This window comes from Herpailurus yagouaroundi, unplaced genomic scaffold (assembly GCF_014898765.1).
Source record: "Herpailurus yagouaroundi ecotype Mexico unplaced genomic scaffold, PumYag 218, whole genome shotgun sequence".
NCBI classification, from domain to species: domain Eukaryota; kingdom Metazoa; phylum Chordata; class Mammalia; order Carnivora; family Felidae; genus Herpailurus; species Herpailurus yagouaroundi.
This window is the reverse complement of record NW_024412449.1, coordinates 5667734-5694161: the sequence shown is the minus strand read 5'-3', so window position 1 is coordinate 5694161 and position 26428 is coordinate 5667734. Positions and strand designations below refer to the sequence as shown.

General features: G+C 46.4%; 3 protein-coding genes and 2 non-coding genes across 12 annotated transcripts in view; 3 read left to right on the top strand and 2 right to left on the bottom strand.

Annotated features, from left to right (window-relative positions):
* TRIM66 (tripartite motif containing 66) overlaps positions 1 to 7262 on the bottom strand; it is a 57926-nt gene extending 50664 nt beyond the window's left edge. The window contains exon 1 of the mRNA XM_040456949.1: positions 4800 to 7262. Within this exon, the coding sequence (XP_040312883.1) occupies positions 4800 to 4851 (52 nt within the window). The 5' untranslated portion in view covers positions 4852 to 7262. The remainder of the gene's footprint in view (positions 1 to 4799) is intronic.
* Positions 7263 to 7337: 75 nt separating this feature from the next.
* RPL27A (ribosomal protein L27a) lies at positions 7338 to 10735 on the top strand. Its single transcript, XM_040456953.1, has 5 exons — positions 7338 to 7565; positions 7960 to 8023; positions 8466 to 8541; positions 9215 to 9389; positions 10563 to 10735. The coding sequence occupies exons 1-5, from the start codon at positions 7563 to 7565 to the stop codon at positions 10689 to 10691; spliced, it is 447 nt and encodes a 148-aa protein (XP_040312887.1). The 5' UTR covers positions 7338 to 7562; the 3' UTR covers positions 10692 to 10735.
* On the top strand, positions 8721 to 8850 carry LOC121018313 (small nucleolar RNA SNORA3/SNORA45 family). Its single transcript, XR_005785125.1, has one exon. It is a non-coding gene; the product is annotated as a small nucleolar RNA SNORA3/SNORA45 family (small nucleolar RNA).
* On the top strand, positions 10315 to 10445 carry LOC121018319 (small nucleolar RNA SNORA3/SNORA45 family). The gene has a single exon (XR_005785130.1). It is a non-coding gene; the product is annotated as a small nucleolar RNA SNORA3/SNORA45 family (small nucleolar RNA).
* Positions 10736 to 16932: 6197 nt separating the features above from the next.
* DENND2B (DENN domain containing 2B) overlaps positions 16933 to 26428 on the bottom strand; it is a 178129-nt gene continuing 168633 nt past the window's right edge. For all 8 annotated transcript variants that reach the window (XM_040456940.1, XM_040456938.1, XM_040456934.1 and 5 more), the window contains 7 exons: positions 25470 to 25618; positions 21606 to 21783; positions 21264 to 21305; positions 20268 to 20379; positions 19271 to 19510; positions 18313 to 18399; positions 16933 to 17688 (listed from right to left, as the gene is read on the bottom strand). In XM_040456940.1, coding sequence (XP_040312874.1) covers positions 17654 to 17688; positions 18313 to 18399; positions 19271 to 19510; positions 20268 to 20379; positions 21264 to 21305; positions 21606 to 21783; positions 25470 to 25618 — 843 coding nt within the window. In that variant the 3' untranslated portion in view covers positions 16933 to 17653. The remainder of the gene's footprint in view (positions 17689 to 18312; positions 18400 to 19270; positions 19511 to 20267; positions 20380 to 21263; positions 21306 to 21605; positions 21784 to 25469; positions 25619 to 26428) is intronic.

The following is a 26428-nucleotide window of genomic DNA, read 5'->3' as shown; positions in this document are numbered from 1 at the left end:
GAAACTGGCTTCTCCCTTCTCCTCCTGTCCTTTCCCTTTTCCTGTGAGTGCCTAGCAGTGAAGAATACAATGACTTCTACCAGCATCTTTGGCTTTTTACACACCACCTTTGGCATTTGCTTTGGCACTATCAGTGCAAATGCCAATCCAGTGAAAAGGGCAAATAACATTCTGTAGTGTTATGAAAATGGTTTTGACTCTGTGGAAACTTGTGATCCTGTGGACACTTGTGAAAGAGTCTCAGGGACCATCACCATCCCCACCCTGCCCCTGCTTCCTGCCATAGGTCTACAGACCATACTTTGAGAACTGTTGCATTAGGCTTTAAATGACAACTCTGGGAGGGGAGGGTGCCTGGGTGGCTCAGTTGGTTAAGCATCCAACTCTTGATTTCGGCTCAGGCATGATCTTAAGGGTTGATGAGATCATCCTGCATCGGGCTCTATGCTGACGGTGCAGAGCCTGTTAAGAGTCTCTTTCTCCCTCTCTCTCTTTCTTTTCCCCGCTTATGCTCTCTCTTTCTCTCAATAAATAAATAAATAAACTTTAAAAATAAATAAATAACAACTCAGGGGATTCAAAGTGGTGACATGGCTTTCCAACATCAGTGGGCACTACTCAGGGTAAGAATATAAATAAATATTTCACTTCTGTCTTAGAAGAGCAACTGAAGTAACTCAGAGGGTAAAGGTTAAATTAAAGGCACAACCAAACAATAGAGTCTCTGATTTGAGAGTAAAGGGGGACGGTCAAATGACCTCTCTTCTATCCCCTTCCTCTGGCTGCTTTCCACTATGTCTTAGCTCTTCACTCTCCTTCCTACCTCCTCTGACCTAGGAAAAGGGATAGAGTATGGCAGAATGTACTTAAGCCAGGGGTAGCAGATTCGAATGCCTATGGGGGCCAGGCATGTAAATAGCGAAGTGCTCCACCTAAAAGAATATGGGTCTCAGGGCGCCTGGGTGGCTCAGTCTGTTGAGCGTCTGACTTTGGCTCAGGTCATGATCTCGCGGTTCATGGGTTTGAGCCCCATGTCGGGCTCTGGGCTGACAACTCAGAGCCTGGAGCCTGCTTCAGATTCTGTGTCCCCCTCTCTCCCCACTCCACCCCTGCTTGTGCTCTGTGTCTCTCTGTCTTTCAAAAATGAATAAACATTAAAAATAATAATAAAAAGAATGTGGGTCCACATAGTTTTTCAAAGCGCCAGAAATCCAAATTTTTACTTAAACTCTAAAACGTTGGCAACTAATTAAAATTTATTATTTTTTTTTATTTAAATTTTTTTTTTCAACATTTATTTATTTTTGGGACAGAGAGAGACAGAGCATGAATGGGGGAGGGGCAGAGAGAGAGGGAGACACAGAATCGGAAACAGGCTCCAGGCTCTGAGCCATCAGCCCAGAGCCTGACGCGGGGCTCAAACTCACGGACCGCGAGATCGTGACCTGGCTGAAGTCGGCCGCTTAACCGACTGCGCCACCCAGGCGCCCCTAATTAAAATTTAAAAACATGAAAACAGGGGTGCCTCGGTGGCCCAGGTGGTTAGGCATCAGACTTTGGCTCAGGTCATGATCTCACAGCTCCTGAGTTTGAGCCCCACATTGTGCTCTGGGCTGACAGCTCGGAGCCTGGAGCCTGCTTCGGATTCTGTGTCTCCCTCTCTCTCTCTCTCTCTGTCCACCCCCCTCCCCGCCACACACACACACACACACACACACACACTGGTACTCTGTCTCCCTCTCTCTCAAAAATAAATAAACATTAAAAAAAAAATAAAAACTTGAAAACAGCATGAGTCAAACAAAATATACCAGTAATCAGCCTGAGACCTCTGCTCTAAGTCATGGAACCAGGAAACTAGGACTAAATGAAACATCATGTGAAAGCCTGGAAGGACAGAAAGCCTCACATATAACATTACCTTGCTCACAAATCACTTCCTTTTAACACCCCACAGCCTGATCTGAGAGTTTCTGTAGCCTTGCCAAGGAATGGCAGAGCAAGTCATTCCATGCCACATTGGGGGTAAGAATTTCAAAGACTGTTCGCACGGGTAGTACAGAGCAAGTGTTCATCAAAACAAGATTCAGTTCAGGAGGAAAAGAGGAGAGAGACACACTAGGCAATGAGAGAACACCCACTCGATGCTAGACGGTTTGAACATGATATATTATCTGTTTACTTGTATACTGTCTATTTTAGACACAGTCCTAGAACAGAACTTAGTCTTTCTTGTTCATCATTGTCCCAACTCCTCACTGCCTGGCACATATACATAGTGTCTACACACAGTATGCACTCAATAAATATTTCTAAAATGAAAGAATAAATCTCAGTATTTTTCATTAGACAAACAAGAAAACTAAGATCCAAAGAGAGTATGTTGTTCATTTAATATCATTCAGCTAGTAAAAACAGAGGTAGAGGGGTGCCTGGGTGACTCCAGATTTCAGCTCTGGTCACGATGTAGTGGTTGGTGGGTTCAAGCCCCACATCAGGCTCCACACACACTGACAGTGTGGAGCCTGCTTGGGATTCTCTCTCTCCTCTCTCTGTAGATAAATAAACTTAAAAAAAAAAAGGGGTAGGAAATGAACCCAAGCTTCTATGTTCTTTCTGCTGATTTTATCATCTGAAATTAAATTAAAATCCAAATATTTAAGCCCTTCCTTGTTGTGCTATTGGATAAACTGTCCTCTAATATCCTAGAATTCCTCTCTTCACATTTTGCTATTCTGAGTTTAATGGCAGCAAGGTTTTCCACCTTAGCTTGCAACAAAGCTTCTAGGAATACATTTTCCATGTAGTATAATGAGATTTTTAAAAAATCTACTCAACAGCGTTAGGAAAGACTCCTGGAAATTCCTAATCTTCAAATTAGATTATTTTTACTTTGTGCTCAAGAAAACCCTGTGGCCCTATGGATTTTTCTCTAAATACTATATTGCCATTTATCAAAAACTACTGATAAAGGCAAAACAACAACAACAACAAAACCCCCCGAGCCTGGTGTAGCTGAAAGTGGTAACTATACATGCTGCTGGTGCATAAATTGGTACAATCCATTTGGGGAAAAAAATAGCATAAAATGAATCATAAAAATGTTCATACCCTATAATACAGCAATCTCACTCCTGGGAATTTACCCTAGACAAGCTATTCAATAGAAGAAGAAAAAACACATACACACAAATGTCCATTGCATCACTGTCTCTAATAGCAAAGAACACAATAAGAACAACAACCAAAAACACAAAAAGAAACAAAAAAAAAAATACAGGAGAAAATGGCTTAGTAAATTACAGTACATGCTGAAGATAAATCAGTCTTAAGATATTAAAAATAATAATCATGAAGACTGAGTAGTGATACAGAAAAATGTCACGGTATTAAATGAAAAGCAGAATACAAAAGGATTTGTATGCATGATCATCAGCTTTGTAGATAGCTATGTCTCCACGTAGACAAGAGCTGAAAGTAATATTCAGACATAAAAAAGCATTATAAAGTGTTATCATTTGAGATGTTTATACTTATATTTTTAAAGATTTTTCTTTAATGTTTTACTGGATTTTCTATTACATGCTATTTTTAAAATCCTTTCTGAAATACATTAGGATTTCTGAGTTTTTCTAGAACTCTCACTTAAAAAGAACAGAAACCCTAGGGCGCCTGGGTGGCTTAATTGGTTGGGCGTCCAACTTTGGCTCGGGTCATGATCTCACAGCTCGTGAGTTGGAGCCCGCTTCGGGCTCTGTGATGACAGCTCAGAGCCTGGAGCCTGCTTCACATTCTGTGTTTCCCTCTTTCTGCCCCTCCCCCGCTCACACTCTGTCTCTCAAAAATAAACATTAAAAAAAAAAAAAAAAAAACCCTGGCTCTTTCCATCTTAAATTAACAATCCTTTACTTGAAAAAGGAAAGCAACATAATCTTTCCAAATGTCCAAACCTAAAGATGGAGAGCAAGAAAACCAGGTTGGATCTACCCAGGCTGTTGTTGCCATGTGAAGGACTGCTAAGGAACTCAGGAACCCAGAGAGGAGAAAAAGAAAAGGGGACCACCAGAGCCCTCTTCAGGGTGGGGTGTGTTCATAAGGTTCCCTAGAGAAAGGCGTGGGTTCCAGAAAAGGTCAGCACCACATTTACCTGTCTCGCCAGGCTGCTGTCTGGCATCATCTCCCTTCTGCTCATTTCACAGATATTTTCTGAGGCCCTGACTCTCTGAGGGAGCCCATATGCCTGAGATGTCACAAGACCACACTCTACTTCAGAAGAGATGTCACAGAGAAGCAGGCCTCTCAGAGGTCATGTCTCAGCACTTTCCGTGTGCCTGGTGGAGAGGGACAGGTTACCTAATGCCTAATGTCTGGATGCTACTCAACTTTGCAGATACAGAACTTGCTGTCTCAGAGCTGGTCAGCCTAGGGAAACCGACCCACATTGACAAACCACACATGAGCCCTTAGGAATGAAAGGGAACCTGCTAGAAACCAGAGCCAGACAATCACCCAGGGAATTCCCTCCACCGTGATAGAACCATCAATGAGAAGAATGTTAGGTGAACACAGAACCCAACACAGAGTGCTGGTCCACTCGGAGAATTTCCATTCAGATGGATGGCCTGAGGGATAGGATATAGCTCCTCTATAACCAAAGAACCTGGCAAAACTATCCAGAAGCAGTGCCAATTACCCAGAACCCTACCTATACCCCCTGAACAGTATTTGTCCTGGCTCTAGGCCCTCCTCACAAGACACTTGATGGTTACCTTTCATTCCCAAAGCTCTGCCCAGCTTACCTCCATTCACAGACCATGTTCCCAAGGGTAGTTTCCAGGTAGCTCGGTTCATCCCTTGTGCACTTTCTGGCCAACTTCAATGTCAAATACAGGGTGATCTCTTCTTAGACCTTGCCCCCGACTCTCAAGACCCCTGTTTCTGCTGGCCACAGGCAGTATGTGATTGAGGACTGAAGGAGTGATGAAGACCATAATGCTGTGAGGTCAGAGAGGGAGTGGTCACTGAGGTAAAAACAGATCTGGAAAGAGAAGACTAAAGGCTAGGTAGGCCCAGGCTCTGTATCTTGGCAGCTCTGTAGCCACCGGTAAGTCATTCAAACTTCTGTGCCTCAATTCTTTCATTCTCATTCATAAAATGGAGCTGGTAGTGTTGACCTCTCAGGCAGAAGCAATTTGTAAGATTGCAAGGTGTATTTGGTTATTATCACTCTGGACTGGAGTGTTCTGGGAAGAAGCAGAATATAAGGTGGGCCCTAAACGTTGAGGGAGATTCAGGATATCTGTTCAGGAATAAGATGAGCAGTATAGGCATGAGAAATGGCACCAGCACAGGCAAAAAGGTAGAATGTATGTAGCAAGTTTGGCTACAGCAGAAAGCTGGTATAAGAGGAAAAGCTGAGGTTGGTTTGGAAAGGCACATAGGCCTTTCTGTAGGTAATAGGGAGCTACCCAACTTTTTGATCAAGTAAGTGAAAGGATGAAAGTTATGTTTTGGGAAGATTAACCTGGCAGAGGTGTGAAGGATGAAGGGACTGGAGGAGGGTTAGAATGCAGGCAGGGTGCCACAGGAGGATGCTGAACTCAGGATAAGAGACATGATGAGGGTCTTAATGAAGGCAGTGCCATGGGGGCTTGAAAGGAGGAAGCAGATCTGAGATAGAGAACAAACAGATATGGTGACAGTGTATTAGAGGAAAAGAAGGCTCGGGAACAATTTTCAGGTGTCCATGACATCACTATTTAAGTGGACATGAGCACCACTCACCAAGATACAGTATAAAGGAGAAGGCACCGGTGAGAAAGGAAAATTGAAGTCTTTGAATATGTTTACCTAGTTTGTCTGTAGAATGTCCAAGGAATAATAATCAGAAATTAAGTAAACACATGAGTGTGGAGCTCAGCAATAACATTGTGAATTGAAGCCACCCAAATTAAATTCACCCAAGAAGACTGTGTATTGTGAAAAGATAAAGAGCAAGAACCGGAGGGTGAAAAATATCACTACTTGAATGGTGCATAAAATTAGAAGAACCTGAAAAGGCTGTGAAGTGGCCAGAGAGACAAGAAGAAGGCAAGAATTTCTATAAAGAAGTGAAAGAGGTAAAGTACAACAGAGAGAAGTGGTATGAGGAATAGGAAGAGTCCATTCAACTGGTATTTGTTTAATTGATGCTTCGAAAAAGAGCAATTTCAATGAAGTAGTGTAGCTGAGGGCTAGATTACAGTGGATTAAACAATGAATGGGAAATGAACAAATGGACAGAATTTGTAGACTTCGCTTTTGGGGGGCTTGGCTGTAAAGGAAAAAGCCAGGGTAGCAGGTAGAAGACAGTCAGGGAGAATTTAGGATATTTAGCTAAAATATATTTTAGCTGACAGGAATGGGGCAGGGAAAATAAATACACACACAGAGTAATTGAAAGAATGGGATTTCGAACACTGATTGAGACTCGAAAGAGGGCTCTTCCAGTTAGTGAAGACAGGGAGGTGAGAGTAGTTACATTCGGTCACTTAATAATTTGTTGAACATGCACTACATGCCAGGAACTGGGAGTGCATGGATAAAAGAAAATATTCCTGAGCCATTAAGGAATTTGGTCTAGTACGGAAGACAAATGTGGATCAAGAATTATATAAGAGCTATGCACTTGACTGTGTGAGGGCACAAGTGGGGAAAGTAAGCAACAATGATTGAATGGGTCAGAGAAGTTTCACAGGAAAAGAGACACTTGCACTGGGTCTAAGTGAACAGGGATTCTCTAGTCCAGGAGAGGAGGTCACGGCCATGTCAACTAGGTTCAGGTGAAAATTCAAACTGGGTGGTTAGAAAAAGTATTTACAGAGTCTGTATAAAAAGGACCATAAAGCAACCAGGTATACTGGTGCCTGAAATATATCAGATTGTTCAATCTGTGGAGGCCCAGAAGATAGCACAAGGGCAAAGGAGGAATTAAGACCGAACGCCTCCCTGGAGTGTAGGTCAGCAGGTGCCGGTGGGTGGTGGAGACATCTAGTGAAAGACTCCAAAGGTAGCCGAGCGAGACACCGGTAAGCACGCTGAGGATCAAATAGCGTCTCGCGAATCCTCACTGCGGCTGGGAGACAAGAGAGCAACTGCTACCGCCAGGGCCGAGCAGACCGCAAGAACCGAGTGAGACGCGTTGGACGACTCAGAACTGGGGCGTCTGACGGGTACGGTGGCCTAGTCGGGTTCCAGGGCCAAGTCACCGCGACAGCTTGGACCACACAGCGCCCCAAGCGCCGGATTCCGCGAAAGCTCTCAGCTTCAGAGCCAGAGCGAAAGAAGGTAGCGACCAGCACGACTCCCACACGTCAGGGACACTGGTATTTCCTGGAGAGGACCAGGACACCCCGCAAAAAGAGGCAGGGGCCAGCCTTGTAGTCACGCGAGACCCGCGAGACCCAAGAGGCCCCGCCCAAGGCCCGGTCTCCCTGGCCGGAAGTGAGTCTCATTGGCTCCGCCTCCGTTGTCAGTACCGCGAGATTTCGCGGAGCCCTCCCTCTTTCTTCTGGGCCGCCGACATGGTAGGTGCTTATTTTCGTGCTTCCCCGTTGTTGCTGGTTCAGGCCGCGAGCTGCACTCGCGTTGCACCCCAACCACCCACCCCTCACCTTAGCCCGGTCTCCCAGGCCGCGCATGGCAGGCCTCAGCGCAGGGTGCCCGGCAGGGGCCTGGGACCTTGGTGCCGCGTGCTCCGCTCGGAGTTTGGGTCTCTGAGACACGCGGGCCGGCGCGCTTGGGCGCCGCCCTGATGAGGCCGCTTGTCCCCAAGCCAGTTCGTAATATCAACTTTGTTGAATGTGCTACAAAGCAGATCTTAATTCCCCAGGCCTACAGACGCCTCGCAGACGGGCAAGTTGGCCCCCTGCCACACCTACCTCCCTTTGGCCTTAATACCAAGCACCTTTTTTCATACAGCCATCCAGACTGAGAAAGACCCGGAAACTTCGGGGCCACGTGAGCCATGGCCACGGCCGCATTGGTAAGTGCCGGCGTCCCATCCCGGTCTGCTTTGAACTCCCTGTCGGGTCCTTAGCTAGCCAGCAAGTAGGTACGGTAGAAGTGGGTTAGCTTTGTGTGGTCATTCGGATTAAGTTTGAATGTTAGCTGTTTTTTTCTTTCCCCTGTGAGAATTCTCACCAGTACTCCATTTTTAGGGAATTTCACATCATTTGGAGGAATGAATGAAAACTGGGGCAAAGTGTTGAATTGATTGAAGGCATGGAGCACTGTGGATAGTGCTGTGATGTGGAACACTGCATAGAGATGTTTCACCTGGAGTTTTGAAGGAATAGCAATGCTTAGAGAGGTATTGTAGACTGGGAACAAGATAAGTAGAGATGCGGAAATGTGGAGAAATGGTTTTGGGAGAAGAATTGAGGGGCTGGTGAGGGTATGTTAACTGTAACTTTGTATTCTTGCAGGCAAGCACCGGAAGCACCCAGGAGGCCGGGGTAATGCTGGTGGCATGCATCACCACAGGATCAACTTTGACAAATAGTGAGTGCCTCTTAGCTATACTGTACTTTTCACTGGCACTGGCAGTCTGCATTTAGGGGCAGAGGGCTGCCCTAGAACACCTTTAATGGGAAGCAAGCCTCTTACCACTCAAAAGCCTTGTCTGTTCCTGGCTTTTACCTTTCACCAGGTTACCATTTGATGTGAACTGAGAACTTGTCATCGAGGCTAGAGTCACGCTTGGGTATCAGCTATTGCCTTGGTGTGCTAGAGTCCTCGAAGAGTAATTGCTCACCTTATTCACTGGCTGTGACCCTCATGGCATAGTCAGTCACCGGGTTAGTGACATGCATCAGATTAACCTGTATACCTGTTAGATTCACTTATTCCCCCAAATTTGCTTAGAAAACCTCTATTCTAAGAATGTGTTGATTTTCCATAATATGCTGTCAAGTGAGCTGGAAGACCTTTAGTCTTGGCACTGCCTCTTACTTTCTAAGTGACTTCTGGTTCCATGAAATAAGGGTAGTTTTTTACTCCTGAACATCTTTGGAGGCTTTTCTTAAAGATTTGTTTTAATTCAGCAACGAATGGGGTACCTGCTATTTCACTATAATCCACCAGTGAACAATTTACACTATAACCGAGGGAGATGGACAGTGAGGATGGTAAACGTCACTAAAGGGAGATCATTAAAGTGCCCGTCTCTTCCCAGTCATCCAGGTTACTTTGGAAAAGTTGGTATGAGGCATTACCACTTAAAAAGAAACCAGAGCTTCTGCCCAACTGTTAACCTTGATAAACTGTGGACCTTGGTCAGTGAGCAGACACGGGTAAATGCTGCCAAAAACAAGACTGGAGCTGCTCCTATCATTGATGTGGTGCGATCGGTGAGTGAATATTTGTTACCTTTATATGGTCCTTGTGTCTTAAAATTCTTCGTAATCTAATCTACTTGATCTCCTGCCTGGAATCCATACCCAGTTATCTACTAGACAGTTCCACCTTTTTTTTTTTTTTTTTTTTAAAGGTGTATTTTGAGAGCAAGAGATTACTTGCATGTAGGAGTGGGGAGCAGCAGAGAGAATTCTGATGCGAGGCTCAATTCCACAAACTATGAGATCGTGACCTGAGCCGAAATAAAGAGTTGGACACTTGACCGACTAAGCTACCCAGGTGCCCTCAGACTGGTCCACCTCTTGATAGAATTGTCACAGCTAACTCACCAAAATTGAGCTCAATTGTGATTCAAGCAAAACATTGGAAGAATAATAATCTTTCCAGTCCCTCATTCATTCAAGTACTTGTATTTGTTCTTTCTTGAATGTTTTTCCAATCCATAATTTCATTCCCACTGTTGCCCTGATTTGTACAGGTTTGCATTTCTGGCCTGAGCTTTTGGCAGTATGTTAACTCAACTGGCTCTGGTCTGCTTACATGAGGCACAGCTCTTGAATCTTTATTCCCCTTACAGAATAAAGTCCTAATATGTTTGGTTGTTATTTAAGGAGCTACATTATCTGAAGAGATTCCCACCCACACCCCAAAACACTGATGATGACAAAGGATTTTTGTATATCTTTTTGGAGCTCTGGGCGTAGTGTCAGCTCCCATGGGTGTGGAGGTATTCTAAATCTTAAGGGGGCTTTCAGTTAAGTTTTAAATCCCTTTTCCCTGTGTAACATCACTTGAGCAATTTTCATGGTCAGGACTTCTTGGAATACTGCTGGGAATGTGGTTTTCCCTTTCTTTTTTTTTCTTTTTCTTTTTTTGTTGTTAATCAGCTAGTAATTGGAGAGGGGAGTTTGTGCTTTGCCTGAGGCTAGAGTCACATCCTGACACATCTCTTGTCCTGGTGTGCTAGAGTCCTCAGAGAGAATCCACTGGTCTTGATTCACTGGCGAGGGCATTCTGTGCCCCCGGTAGTGCCCAGATCAGAAACATGCCCTCCCAGTTCCTAGATGGAGCAGATTGGCAGACATCTTTCTTTATACGCATCAGGGAGTTGGTACCTGCAATGGTGTGTGTTATAAACTTTTTTTTCTTTTTCCCAATCTCTCCAGGGCTACTACAAAGTATTGGGAAAGGGAAAGCTCCCCAAACAGCCTGTCATCGTGAAGGCCAAATTCTTCAGTAGAAGAGCTGAGGAGAAGATTAAGGGTGTGGGGGGAGCCTGTGTCCTGGTAGCCTGAAGCCACATGGAGAGAGGTTCATTAAATACTAACAACTGCTTTTCTCTTCTGGTCTGGGTGTGTAAGTTCTTTAGCACCCCTACCTCTCTTACCTGTACATTTGAAAGCCACGTAACAGATCCAGGAGTAAGGGTATGAGGGCCTGAGCTCCTTTGCCAACTCAGAAAATGTGCAAGAGATAGCACCAGTACTTAAAAGGACTTGGCCCATTACCTACCTTGAACATTTATAAAGTGAGAATATTTGTTGATAGCATATTTGTGTATCTTAGAGTTGAAAGGCCTGTTCTGCATCGTATACTCTGAAAATACAGTGAGTGGGAGAATACCCTTAACTGTCATGCATGGCTCACGGGGGAGATTCGGGATTTTTGTGTGTGGAGGGGTTTGTTTTGTTTTGTTTTGAAGTAAGCTGTACACCCAGTGTGGGGGCTTTAACTCATAACCCAGAGATCAAGTTGCATGCACTACTGACTGAGCCAGGCACCCGGAAAGAGGAAGACTCAGTTTGATAGGCACATTTTAAATAGTGAACAATGTGTTAGGATTGAAGCAATTGTGAAAGATGTAATTCCTGAAACTAAAGTTTTTCCTCCTTGGCTCCCTCATCTTGTACCACACTGTTCTAGTCATAACCAAAATCTTGAGATGGGGCCTACCAATCTGAATGTTAAATGCACCAGGGCTTTTACACATCAGAGTGGTTTGGAATCTAGAAAGCCTGTGTCCTTGTGCAGAGGAGTCGTAATGTTCAAAGAAATACATCATGAGATATTAATGATTCTGGTCTGAAATGTACCTAGTATAGAATTTGGGAAATCCTAAAAGCCAGAAGCTGGAATCAGATGAGGATTTTGCAGACCCTCAAACATAAGGAAGCATAGGGGAGCAAACTTTGTGGATTTGGTTAAGAAAAGTGCCAGGAAGGCTTTCCTCCCTTGTACAAATAACTTTATCATTTGGATTTGCTTCTTTGTAATAGTCCTGATGAAGATAAAACCCATGGGTTTTCCCATAGTGTACCTATAAAATGGAAGCTGAGGCCATCAGTTTAAACAGGTTATAGTTGATAAGAGTGTTTAATTGATTCCAAATAGACACTGAAGATCCAAAGATGTATAAATACAGTATCTTAAAAGATTGAGATGAAGTTTGAGATTGCAGTCCAAACCATAACAGCTGTGGTGGCTTAAGTTTAGTCCAGTTTTCTCATCTTTAAAATTGAGGATTGTGTGGATTAAGTAAAATGGAAGGCTTTACTAAACCTTTTTACAGGGAAGCAGACAAGAAAAGCCCCTTGGTCTGATTAAGTCAAGGCAAAATGATCAAAGCAGAGGAAAGAGCATACATGCTTACCGACTTGGAAAACTTAAGCAAGTGTTAGGTGGGCAATAAGCATTCAAGGGAGAATGTAGTTAGGGAGTGGGCTACAGTGGGAGAACCAAGGAAATAGGAATGAGAAAACAAAGTAGGATTCACAAGACCCAATGAACAGGACTTGGTGATTGGGTGAATTGGGGTAGGGCTGATGAGCAAAATGGTTAAGCCTGGACAGGTTGGGTTTAGTGAAAGATAGATGAAAATTAGTTCCTTAATAGCCAGGGTCTTGGAAATTCATTATTTGTACCATGTAGCCTCACTGTCCATAAACAGGATGGGGTTGAGTGGGATAATACTCCTTCCAATCCTGTTGTAAATGGACATCCTGAACGTGAAAGTCCCTCAGCTATTTTAAGTCGAAGACAGTTGAGGTACCAGACCATGTATCTGGCCTGGGAAGGGCAGGGTCAGTTGCCTGGTTCATTTACTCAAGCATCTACAACTAACAAGTTGGCAGACGCTTTGATTTCTTTTTGCAGGTGTTAATGCCAAGGAAGCTAAGTGACCAATGAAAAGCCATACGTTCATGTTCCAAGCAGACCTGTAGTGACCATTTGGTTCATTTGATGGGACCAAATGCAAACATTACGCTGTGACTTTGTTTCAGTTGAGTGCAAGGTACCACTGCTTAGATTAACAATGGTCCACGCGGAGGTAACAAAATGTTGAAACTGCCAAGCTTTGAGCCTGCCCTGTAGGCACAGAGGCCCCTACTGCTAGGTCTCTAGTAGCTGATATATGTATATAGAGTTAACGCCCTCCCATACATGGGGAACAGAATTTTGTCAGGTACCCCTGTAACTCCCATTTCCTTAAACCATTCGTTTACCTATTCAAATTGTGAAAAAGTGTTACCAAGCACATAAGGTTAACAGCTAAATTTTCCATAAGCTTGAATTGCCAAGGAGATAACTTCCGGCCTAAGGTACGCGTGCTTTAAATATATTTTTATTCAAACCTCGAGGCTGTAGCTATAACAAGCTTTGTTGGCAATAACGGCCACATAATTGCAAAATGGGACCCCGTTATCAAAATCTGCTAAAAAGAATTGTTTTAAATTCAAATACGTGCCTTCTGGCTGGGTAGGCTCAGCGTCTACATCCGCCTCCACTGGAAGGGAGGCTACGGCGATGACAGCCAGAGACCTGCAGAGGTTGGCACTCCCGTGCCTGCCCTCACGGGCGTACACCGCCCTACCTTGGCGACGCCGTCATTCAACACCCACGTTAGGCAGCTCTACTCCTTCAGCCCCTGAGAACTACTTCCGGAGTGTGTGAAGTTCTGGTTCCGGGGTCACGTTGACTTTTTACCACTCCTACGGCCGGAAGCCCTTTCGGCGTCTGCTCAGTTTCATTGCTCAGCCAGTTCCGGCAGGGGGCGGGGGCGGGGGCGGGCCGCGCTGCGTCGCGCGGCCGGGAGACTCCCCTGCAAGGCCGGGGTGGGGGAGTTAAATACCGGCCCGCTCCCGGGGGGAGTGGGCCCCTCCGGGGGGGGAGGGGGGGCCCAGCTAACCTCACAGCGCTTTAGATCCTGCTTCGGCCTCACTTGCGTTAACATGGCCTTTATACACGTTAGAAGGGGAATTTCCAAACTTCTCAGAATTAGTTTCAGTTTTCAAAAAGATGAGCGCCGGCTATGTTCAAGTTATTTTGGGTACCTGCTTGTACACACGCGGGAATATTCTGGAAGAACATAAAACTGAGCCGGCATTTTCTCATGAACTTTGGGAGAGATGTATGTTTTGGTAGTTTGAGTTTCTTGCTTAGCCAAATGCATATTATTTACATATTAAAAGGCAATATAAATGGACAGAAAATAATTTGAAAGCTACTAATAGCTTGCCAGTACTGAAAAGTAGTATTTTCTCTTGGTCTAGAGTTTTCATGACCTTTTATGTGATACCCACCACCACCTGCATAGGCAAATAAACCTAAGATGTTTTGTAATGCATACCACCACATTATCTGGCTCAAGAAAATAATTTTGTGTATCATCCTTAAAAGTGTTAAAGCATTCATTATGCTTCATTCTGGCTCTTTTACTTTTATTCCCACTTTAAGTTTTTTTAAAAAAATAGTTTATGTATCTTTATAAATAAGTCATTTTGGGTACAAGGTAAGTTACAAGTCTACATGGGAAATAAAGGGTATTATTTTTAACAAAAATATAACTGAGCTGTGATTATAATCAGAGTGATTTTTTTAGGTCTCTAATTTCACACACCATTCGATGTGAGCCAGAGTTGGAATAATACTGTTTTCCAGGGGCACTCCTTCAAAATACTGCCCTTAAGCCCACACTCCTCTCCTCATTTTTGACATTACTGCTTACAGAGCATGGTTACTTAGTAAAGAAAGAGAGAGAGAGAAAATAAGCATTTAAAGATATGGGGCAGCCTGCTCTGCTCTACCATACTGATTGAGGAGAAAACCCTGGACCTTTTTAAACTCCAGAATAGAGGGCTGACACTCCACAGATACTGAGGCTTCTGGTAAAGGAGACAGCACTGTATTACCTCTGAGCAACAGACCCCAGGGTTGTCAGAAAGGCACTATTTAAGGACATTTGTTCTCAATGGTGTCAATACCATCCTTTAGGGGGTGCAATTTGGAAATAAATGGGGAGGGAAGTTTTTGTCACAGGGAGGGGAAGCAACCAAGCATAGTGCTAAATGTCCTGCCATGTATGGGGTTGATTCCAAACAACAAAGAAAATTTTAGTTTAGATCATTTTACACGTAATAAACTTTTCGTTCCAGTTCATATACTTCTCAGCTTTCCAGGATTTCAAATGCTGTTTAAGTCAATGGAAGTTCGTACTGGGTTTTCTTCAGAATACTACCAAAAGTTGTTCAACTCTCTTAGTACGTACTCAGTAGAATCTGAGTTACTAATACAAAACACTTTTCTTTGTCTGCATGTGTAGCTACTGCGTTCACAGTAACTCTACGTATAGGTGTGAGCATCTGACCTCACTGTGTCTTCTAAGTGTATCTGTGCCCAAGCATTTACATATTTAAATACATGTTAAAACAAAATACTTTTATTTATCCCTATTTATATTAAAGTTAAGATGTGTTTAGGTAGGTTATATTATCTATGAATTTCATTTCAAGATAGTAAAGGGTAGAGTTAAGAGTCTTTGCTATAGAAAAGTAGTGTTGGATGGTGATAGGATTGAGAACCATCTGTTTAGGGGTCAAGAGACCATGTGAAACAGAGCTTAGAAAGAAGTCCTGACCACTTTTTGGGGAGCCTGGGTGGCTCAGTCAGTTGAGTGTCCGACTTCAGCTCAGGTCATGATCTCACAGTTCATGAGTTTGAGCCCGGTGTCGGGCTCTGTGCTGACAGCTCGGAGCCTGGAGCCTGCTTCCGATTCTGTGTCTCCCCCTTTCTGCCCCTCCCCTGCTCATGCTCGCTCTCTCTCTCTCTCAAAAATAAATAAACATTAAAAAAAAATTTTTTTTTTTAAAAAGAAGGTCTGACCACTTTTTGTCAACCCCACACCAGGTCCCCTGGTCACACCCTCCTCTACATTCCCCCCAGAAATTTCTGTGTCTTGCCCATAATACTCACCATATGGGCCTTTGCAGCCTAACCAGAGGCATCATGTGCCAGTACTGATTATCTGAATTAGGATGAGAACTGTGGCCATTGTAGGAGGAAGGAATCCTTTGGGTTAATCTTAGGTATCTTAAAATTTTAAAGATATATAAAAGTTTCAAATTTTCTAAAAAAAGCATTTATACCTATATATCATGTGATCTGATCACGTCTTGAGGGTTCTTTGAAATCACGTTAAAAAAGAGGAAATAAGAGAAGGAAAGAAGGAGCACCTTTTGGAAATTATTATTATATTGTTAAAGAATCCACTTCTATGACTATCATGAAGCCAAGGACGGTAACTACACTGGACTCTGGACTTTATGGTTATAAGCATTTTTCTCTCTATACCTGGAAGATGCCAAAGCCAACTATACAGTAGGCTTTTTCTGAGAAGACAACTTTGTCTTCCCAGAAGACAAACCCGCTACTTTGCTTTATGAGGCAGTTAGCAACCTCAAGCCACAGACAGGTTGGGACCTGCGCAGACATCAGTGGAAACAGGGAGAAGGGAAGGGACTCAGGGTAGGGTTTTGTCTCCTGTTTAAGTAGGCCAGGGTGGAAGGAGAGAAAAGCTCTACTCCTTGGTTCAAATCCTGCCAGACCCAAACCAAATTCCAGTGAAAAGAATTCCAGCTGAATGCCTCATCTTGGCAATTTTCAAGGTCTCTACTCTGCGAAAGCGTTGGGTGGGTGGAAAGCCTAAGCCGCCTATATTTCCCACCCTGTTTCTCTTCTTGCTTTTCCATGAAATGTAGCAGAAATTTCTGCATGCAAACCTCGGGTTCCAACAGGAAAAACTAGTCACAGAATGACAGAAGAGCTGTAGGCAACAGACCAGAGCTATGAGCAAGCCTGGGTTAGCTTTTGCTGAGTTTCACCCCACCAATATCAGGATACTCAATCATATCTTAAGGGCTTCATACTAAATAGGAAAATGTTAAGATTCACCTAACAGTGGGGCCAAAAGCACTGAGCATTTTTTGCATCAGTGGGAACATGCACAGAGAGTCTGAACAGTTGGGTTACTGAAGAGGAAAGGTGAACAAGAACGATGACTAGGTATCTTCTAAGACCAGTCACACAGTTCAAGCTAGAGAACTTGATTTCAGGGGAGGTAAGTGACTCACACTAAAGCTAAACTCTTAATGAGGTACTCAACTCCCTACATGATGTGTTTCATTCCTGATTGGCCTATCTCAGCCCTTCCCCCAGGAGAGAGAACTCTAGATAATGAATAAAGCCAAGGAACACATAGGGCTCTGGGCCCAAACAACTGTACACTGTTTATTGAGAACACCCGTAGATGGTGGGAAGGAGGGATGCCCTGTACCGCATCATGGCCACCACGGACTGGGAGCTGGGCCCAGAGATCACTGGCACAGCTGGGGGGTGGAGGGGTGGGCTTCCCATGACTCACTGACCATCACAAAGGTAGGAGGAACAAGAGAAGGCCAGACCTGAGAGCCTGGTACCATACTGCAAATGGGGATTGATTGGCCTTTGCCTTTCAAAAACAGAGGGTCAGGGGAGGGGACTACTAGAAAAAAATAGAAACTCTAAGATTAAAAAAAAAAAAAAAAAAAAAAGTCCTGTACAGAACAAGACAGCATCTGCACTCCAGGGCCCAAGACTGGCAGCAGGGACCTCAGGCAGGCAGGCCAGGAGCCTCCAGGGAAAGATCAGTGGTTCGGCTGAGACAGTCAGCTGCACATAATTGGCTAGTCGCCAGCACCCAGCCCCTTGGGAATATACAAATATTTACCAGATTCTCTTTGCTTGTTACAAAAAGAGATAAGAAAGCTTACAGCAGATTATTTACAAACAGTATCCTGGGATATCGTGAAGGCAGAGGTGGGCTGGCTTGGAAGGTGGGGTCTGTGGGGGCAGAGCAGCCACAGTTGGCCCAGAGGGTCCCAAGCTGGCCTCCTCCACAGGCTCCAGGCTCTGCAAGGCACTGGACTCTTACTGGGAAAGGGGCTTAATTCTTCTTGTGGAGGAACTTCATTTTGTTGCCTGTGGGTCAGAGAGGGCAAGAGTGAGAATGTTTCATTATCAATTCTTCCAATAGCCCTAACCCTCCCTCTCAGTGGGAGACAGGATTAGAAAGACTGGACTTCAGCTGTGACAGAGCTGATTCAGGGCATTGAAAATATGCTAGAGCTCTAATTAGGGCACTGGTATCAATCACTGTGGGGCTATATGGGCAAGCTATTTAGCTTCTTTGGCCCCAATTTCCCTTTAAACTGAGACATTCTGTGATTCCATGATTTCACTGGCTGAGCTCTTTCAAGGGAGTGGAGGTTTTCAGAGAAGGACACTCTAGCACCTCGACTTCTGTAGACTCCTTTATGGCCTAGAGAAAAGCTCCCTGCCCCTAACATCCTCATATTCACTCAGGAAGGAGTACACTGAAAAAGACCTGATTTATGTAGGGATCTGCGGTTTCTCCTGGTTCTGCAGTTTGGTAAATGTGGTAAATGGTCTTGGAGCACTGGGCTGGGAACCTCTTTGCCAGGGGATCTCTTACTGTTCGGTCTACAGCCCCAATATAAATATCCAATGATGGTACTGGTTTAGAGAAGTTTGGACACAGCCTTCTTGCTGAACACCCATCTCATTAGTGACCATGCTTCTTACCCAAACCTCGGAGAAACTTATTCATCCCACTCTGTTCAGTGTCTGGGAGTTCCTCTAAATACTGCTCCACTCGCTGCTCAAAGAGGCCTGGGAAAGAGGAGGAACAGGGAAGAGAACAGTCATTGCAGGGAGGAAAGGGGAGGCCTATTGCAGGGGATCACGGGCACAGATCCCCAAAACGGAGAAACTGAAGATCTGCAATTATAATTTATGGCAGCATCTTGTTAGAATTCAGACTGTTTCATTGGAACTATAATTAATGACATCTCACTGTGTTCATTGCTGAAGCAAGAAGCCCTCAGTACCTTGGCTCCCAGTGCACATCCCTGGCCCTGAACTGTATTCCATAAGGCAAAGATGATTTCAGAACTGGGCACCTTCTCTAGTTGCTCTTAAATCACTCTACTATGTTGTTCCAAAAGATTTGTTAGACTAAATGGGCAGTAGTAGTGGATAGAAGAAATAACAACCCTGAGGTTAGACAGAAAGATCTTGATGAGATTTTATAAAAAAGGTCCTAGAGTGAGCTGAACCTCTGAACGGTGGCTGTCACCAACCTCAGACAGAAAGCTAGCTCAATCTTCTTCAAGGGCTTTTCCAACCTGTGATTCTCAGAACCCCCAAAATTGCTCAGTCTTGTCTTTTTCTCTGAATAAGAAAGGCATCTGAGGAGGGGATGGGCAACCAATGGCATGCCACTCTTGGGTAGAGAGGAGTCCTACTCTCTAACCACATGGCTCCAGCCTGCGCACAGTCTTGTGACAGCATCTACTGGGACAGGAGCAGAAGAGAGCTCCCTTGGCAGTTTCTATGAGAAGAAAGGAATGTTAGGAGGACTGGCCCTCGCTGATGATACCGAAGAGTTTCCATCACAGTACCTAACTATTCAGCCCTGTAGTAGCAGAAAACGTAGAGGAGAGGGCCCATAGCCCCCAACCCCAAGCTCTTCTGGCCTTACCCTTTGCACGACACTTTCTTAGCTCCCTGTCTTGGATGAAGCCAGCAAACATCTGAGACTCCATAAAAACCTCCAGAAAACGGCGGATGCTCTTGGAGGCCACAGACTTGCGGAAGGCTTCTCGCTGAAAGGCCCTCTCCCCCTTCTCACTCTGGGTCAGGAAGAGGGAGTAGTGCCCAACAGTCTCCACAAAGAACCGGATAAACACCTCTGACACCAGCCCATTGAGGGTATTACATTCTGGAAGAGAAAAGATAATCTTTGAGGTTCAGGTCAAGAATCTGTAATCTCCAACCTGCAACCCCACCCTCCAGCTGGTTTTGTTTCCCTCTCTCCCAAGAGAACTTCCAGCCAGAACCACTTATCTGTTTTTGAAACCTTATCTCTTGTGCTCCTGGCCTCGTAACTAGCCCCTGAGCTGGAAGATCAGAAATGACTGTCTGAACATGGAAGTTGGCAAATATTCACAATTGAATGAGAGTGGAAATCAGAGACCAGAGGATCTCTTTCCCCACACTCCTCACCCTTGGTGGTTTTCCTGGCTTCACAAGAAGAGGAAGTTACCTCCGTCTCCTGCAGGGGCTCAAGGCAAGGCCCCAGAGGGAGGAATAACTAGTTTTCTGTCAGCAAAAAGAGTCCTGTGGTTGCCACATGTCTTTGGGTTTTCCTTCTCAAACCTCCTGAGGTAGAGAAGAATCAGAGGGAAGAGGGTAGCTTTATAGCCTGGGCCTCACTAGAAGCGCCCCCAGTGTTGTTTATGTTTCTTTGACAAGACACCACAATACTTCTCTCCCCTTAGTCCCATTATTCCCTGAGCCCACTGGTAGTGGGGCTAGAGATTTCTAGGCTAGACTGAGACCAAGGTCCTATATCTGAAGCCTCATCAACCAGAAGGGTCTGGTGTGTAGAAACAGGGTCCCAGTACCATGAAGCCCAGACCCAGAGCAGAGGGAGTCTGGGGGCAGAGCTGATCCTGCCCAGGGCAAGCCTCACTCACCATCATCAGAGTCACTGTCAGAGTCCTGGGAGATCAGTTCATTCTTCCTCTCTAGAGCCTGCTCCAGAGCCGCCTGTAACTTCCTCGGTAACAGCGTGTCCTCATCATCCATCTATAGGAGAAGGAAAACACACAGTGATCATAATCACATCTGACACTGGTTGAGCACTTACTATATGCTAGGCCCTGTTTGAAGAACTTAAATATATAATTTTATTCATTCCTCCCAATAAACCTGATGCTGTTATCAACCTCATTTTATAATGAGAAGCTGAGCACAAAGAGAGGTTAAGAAACTTGTCCAAGGTCACACAGGTAAAAAGTGGTACAGTTGGTGGCATTCACTGGCCAGGACCAGTCAGGGGTTCCTCGCCCAGCACCCTGATCTCTAGTTCCAAAGTGGAAAGCAGAGCTGGTTCAGGGCAGGGAAACTGTGGCCCGGCCTGTGTCTCAGTTATAAGGCTAGGCTGTCCTTCCTGTTTCTGCAGTCTGGTTCCATGTCTGTCTGGACCTTGATGCCTGTACCCAGGAGTCACAGCTGTCAGTGGTGTGTAACATACTGTACATTCCCAGGGGGTACACCGTGGGCTATGCTCCTTAGTGGAGAGCCAGACTAGCAAAGGCTTTTTGAACTTGACACGATGACTGCAAACCTTGACATTCCCTGGCATTTTCGGAGGCCTGGCCAAGACCATGCAGCTCAAAACTGGCAGAGCCAGAGCTCAAGTGTTTGGACTTCCAGGCCATGCTCTCCACACTCTTACACTCCCGTCACACTGGATAATCCCAACCAGAAATGCAGATCCTGTTGGGGTCAAGACTTCTCAGATCAGCCTCTCCCCGCCTTTGTCTATTCTGTGAATATGGAACCCAGAGAGCTCAACAAAGAGGCTACGAAAGTTAAGCAATGTGTGTAACAGTGCTGGGTGTTCTCCAGCCTGCATCAAACAAGCACCCACCCAGGGCAGGCCACATTCTGTGGTGTCCTGCTCTTACCTGTCGGATGAATCGGTCAGATCCCAGATTCACCATCAGTGCCTAAGAGAAAGAGTCATTAGTGGCAGTGATGCAAGGTGTGAGTCCCTGCAATGCCCTCCCCAGGCCTCCAGACCTCCTGGACTCCCAGAGTCAGACAATAGGAATAACTCCAGTCAGGGACAGACCACCCAGGGAGAAAGGATAAGAGCTGGGTAGAGAGGCCCAGAAGCCACAAGTGAGAAGATCCCAGTGGTCTTTCTCCCTTTTTTCCCCCCTCCGCCCCTCCCTTCTGGGAGTTTCTGTTCCTTCTGTCCCTTCCTTCCTCCCCTCCTTGCCCAGCTGGCTCCCCAGGTGGCCCACCTCCTCCACAGGCAGCTCCTTTAGTTTGGGGAGGGAACTGGAGAGCAGGCCAACCAGGAAGGGTGTGGGACAGCAGACGATGTCAATCATGGAGGCCGGAAGGACAGGAATGAAGGTGTGCTGCCAGGAGAAGGGGTAGAGCAAGGCCACCACAGCATGGGAGCAGCTGGAGAGGGTACTGGTAGACAGACAGAGACAAAGCACCTGAACCCAGGCCCGGCACCTTCAGTGAAGGGGAATTAGAGCCTGCTATGGGTTCAAAACATCCTTTTATAGGTTAAACCTCCCAGTGCAACAAAAGTGCTAATGGAGTTCAGGTCTGGGTCTGCCCCTGCAGGCTGGTGAAGACCCCACATTCCCACCACTCAGGGCCTCAAGGACACTGGTACCACCCTCTGTGGGACTCGACCTAGGAACAGTGATTAAGGTACAGCAACACTTGAACACACAAAGGACTCACCTACATACCCCAAGAGCCACACTAACGTACAGATAGGCCTAACTTAGAGAGGGAGTATCAGCTCAAGCCAGGGAGTATGAGGATAAGGCAAGCAAGAGTTGATCACTAATTCATAATGTGGAAGAACTAGAAAGCCCTCATAGGTCATCTTATCAGTTCCACATTTTACAGCTGGGGCCACGGATATGAAGGGTCGGTTTCATAAGTGGCCGACCTAGGACACAACCAGTTGTCCCATCTCCCAGTCCCGTGTTACTTGACTACTCTGCCCTCTATCCTAACCCCCCTCTCCCTAATTGCAAAAAGTGGTCTGACTGAGGACCCCTGACTGAGGTGAGGCACCTGGCACCATTCCACCAAGCTGAGAAAAGTGTCTGCTCCCACCTTTCCTCACCTAAGGTCTCAGTGGGGCCATCCCTCTCTCAGCCTAGAAGGGGCTACAGGCCTCTAGACCCAGCAGCACTACAGGGCCGGCTATCAGAGCAGAATGACCAGTGCAAGACAGGGAGGAAGAGCTGTAGGGTGCTAGCTAGAAGGAAGTGTGTACTCCCCACGTGAAGGGCCGGTGTGGGACACTGGTAAACACAGGAGATCCACCCGGCTTGAACAACCCATCTGTTGGGAGGAAAATCAAAGGCTCTCCCCTAGGGACCATATTATAGATGAGAAGGCAGAGGCCTGCAGTCAAGTTCAGTCTTAAACCTGACTTTCCCACTCTGACCCGCTGCCTCTATTGGTCCCACCTATTAGCCATAATAGACTCTATTTGATCAGATCCAGCAGGGATTCTCTCCCTTTCCTAATGCCCCACCAGTAGGAGAACACGGTTCAATCCGTGACAGAAGCAAACCCCCTCTTACAGAAGGATCTTTGGATGTTCACAAGTATTTTGTCACCCAGTGCCTTGTCTGGCTCTCCTGCCACCCTATGGACACCTAAAATAGTGCTGGGCCTTGAGGAAGAGACCCAGGTGTCCTGACTCTGACAGCCCTTCCCTTGGGGACAACAGCTCCCCACATGGTGAGGAGAGCCATCCAGAAAAGATGTAGAAAAGGGCTGTCTCAGGGTGGAGGGACACACTGATCTCCACAATCCCCTCCAATGAGCCTGGGTCTTTGGAGGCAGAAGATTTTATATAACCCCTAGGGCTGATCACTGCAGATCCTGTGTATATACATAGTGCATCCCTCCCATATACTCAGACATAAAACTAGACCAGAGGGATAAAGGATTTGTGGAAAACCTAAAATGTGAGCAATGGAACATGAGCTGGCTGGACTTACTGAGCCCTGACCCAGTTTGGGCCTGCATGCCATCACTGGACTGCCTACCCTGCCCCTCTCCAGTCACAGGCAGACCCTGTGTATGATAGACATCTTTTGTAAGATCCAAGAGTGGCAGAACTTGAATGCTGGGCCAGGCAAAGAACAGAGCCTTGGGGTACTTTCCTTCCAGAATGGTGCAGGAATGTGCTCAGAGGCAGGGGCAGCCACAGAAAACAACAGCTCTATTCAGAGCCCTAGTGGAGCTGGGCTATGGGTGGGGGTGGCAAAGATGAGGCCCTGCCCTGAGTGAGGGAATGGAACCTTCAGGAAAAGAAACCTCAGGGTCCAGCCTTCATTAGGGACACCAAGCTCTGGCCAGAGCAGAACCTCACAGCTGGACAGCCAGTGGCTTTGCTGATGGATAGTGAACCAGGGGGCAGAGAGGTAGCAGATAGGGGCCCCATGGAGCTGCTGTACCTGGCTAGTTCCAGCTGCTGGGCTTGGTCCCTTCCTGAGGACCTGATGGGCCCACAAGATACAAAGAGCTGTGGGATAAAGAAACACTGAGACTGGGGCAGGAAGTGAGGGGCTGTTTTCATTTCTAAGGCTGGCCTTCTCTGGAAAAGTCAGCAGCCCTGGCATTTCCTCCTCTTCCTTCTCCTGGGCCAAGGGTGGGCCTGGCTTCCTGCCCCAGTGCCCTGTGAGGGCATTTAGGGGCCCCTTTCTCCAGCTCTCCTCAGTAGCCCCTCACACAGACAGAAAGACCCCAGGGAGCCTGGGCCTACTGAGGACCAACCAGAAAGAGGATTTTCCTTTTCTCCCCCTCCTATTAGCACCTGGCACGTGGTATGGCACAAAGCAGGTAGGTTAACAAATGTCCAAATGACTGAATTAATTCTACCCATCTAAAGAAACCACTTCTTCCTGTGATGGATTCTTTGACCAAAAAAATACACAATGTGTTGCCAAGATCTCATCCTTTCCCTGCCTGTCCACTCCCCACACATACTCTATGGTTTAAATATTTGTGCCCAAAATTCCAATGCTGAAATCCAAAACCCAAATATGATAGTGTTAGGAGGTGGGGCCTTTGGGAGGTACTCAGGTCATGAGGGTGGGGCCCTCATGAATGGGATGCATGTCCTTATAAAACAGACCCATAGAGCTCCCTCGCCTCTTCCACCACATGAGGACACAGTGAGAAGGCATGAGCGGTGAACCAAGAAGCAGGCCCTCACCAGAACACAACCGCATTGGTGCCCTGATCTTGGACGCCCAGACTTTAGAACTGAGAAATACATTTCTGTTGTTTACAAGCCACTCAGTCTGGTATTTTGTCACAGCAGCTTGAATGGACTGAGACATTTTCTTTTAAATCCTGACTGCCTGGAAGAGTTCAGCTCCTTCCACAATACCCCTCCCATGGCCACAACCAGATCTTGGCATCTAGAACTTCTCTACCTGTAAAATCATAAATGTCAACATTTCTGACCAAGACCTATGATCCAACCAGCTCTTTTCTTACTCACCCTAAACCAGCTGCCCTGCCTCACAGGCACCTCCTGTCTCTGGACATTTTTTCCCTTTCCTAGTTTGACTAGACAACCTTCCTGCAACCAGTCTCCTCCCCAGCACCCTCAGTGCCTCACCTTGTCCTTCTCCACAAATCCCCAAGTGCCTGGCCCTGAGTCATGCCAATCAATTGTCCTCTGCAGGTGATGCCCTAACTGGTTCCTCCCTGGGGGGCTCAGCATTACTCCTCCTACCTCTAGTCAGTGCCCTTGGCCCTTCCTCACAGTGGTTCTGCCTAGAATTCATACCTCTCCTCAGCATCCCATACCTCAAACTCAGCATCCCACAGAGATGGCCTTGCCTGCCCTTTCAGAGGAAGTGCAGCCATCAGCCAGAAATCTCCTTACTCTACCTTTCTCCATAAAATGTATCTGTATCTGCACACTTGGCTGGGGCAAAAGAACAAATGTCCCACCTCTTCCCTCAGGCCAAGTCCTCCCTTGGGTTCTCAATCCTACCACACCAATACCACAGTAGCTGGCATATACCAGGGCTCGTAAATACATGTCAGATTAATTAGTGGATGTGCCTTCCCCCTCTTCTTCCCCTTACCCTGCTGGGCCCTACCTGAGCTTATCTGCCACAAAAATGACCCGACGCTCCAGCAGCAGCGAGGCAAAGATTCGGATGAGCTGGCGCACACTGAGACAGGTGAAGAGGCACTCAAAGTCCACATGCTCCAGCCGGGAGTCCATGGGCCGCCGCAGCTCTAACACCTGCAGGAGAGCAAGGGGGAAAGTGGGTCTAGGCAGGCCAGGTGGGTGTCACGCCGGGTCCTATACAAAGTGACAGGCTGGAGGTTTCTCTCCCCACCTTCCCTTTTCCAGGTCTCTAATCTACCCCACCATGCAGTAAGACCCAGTCTCTGTCTCCTCTCAGACCACAGTACTTAGACACCTATCCTCTGAGCACTGGGGCAAACTGGATGATGAAGGAGGCTCCAGAAGGAAGGAGTTGATGGGCCATCCATCAGGCTCTCAAGAAAAGGAGGAGAGGTGACTATTCTTACAGATAAGGAGAATGAGGGGACCACACAGCTTTATCTGTGGGGTACCCCCCGCCCTCTTGTCCATCTCCCCAAACAAAGGTCTTGGCATCCACGCTGACCAGCCCCACAACCAATCGCTGCTCCCCAGGCCCTAGGAAGAGCAGCATCTCTGTATCCCTGACTGCCACCTCTTGAAAGCCAATGCTAGTGTCTTTTTTGTCATGTCCTCTCCCTTTCCTGTTAGAGTTTCCTTCCAGAGGTCATGTTTGTCCTACCATTCTGGCCTCTATCTCTGCCAGCCTGTCTAATCTCTGTGCCAGTGACAAGGAAAACACAAGGAAAGGGCTGGCTATTCCACAACAGTGCCAGGAATCAGGACTTTCTGTATCTGGGCCAGACCTAGCTGTCCTGCCTCCAGGGTGCTGCAAGGCCACTCCAGAGGTCACTGCTGTGGCACAGAAAGCCACTTCCCTGAGGGCAATCCAAAGGGTGAAGGATAGCAATTGACCCTAGCTGTGAGAGCAGGAGAAACTGCTGA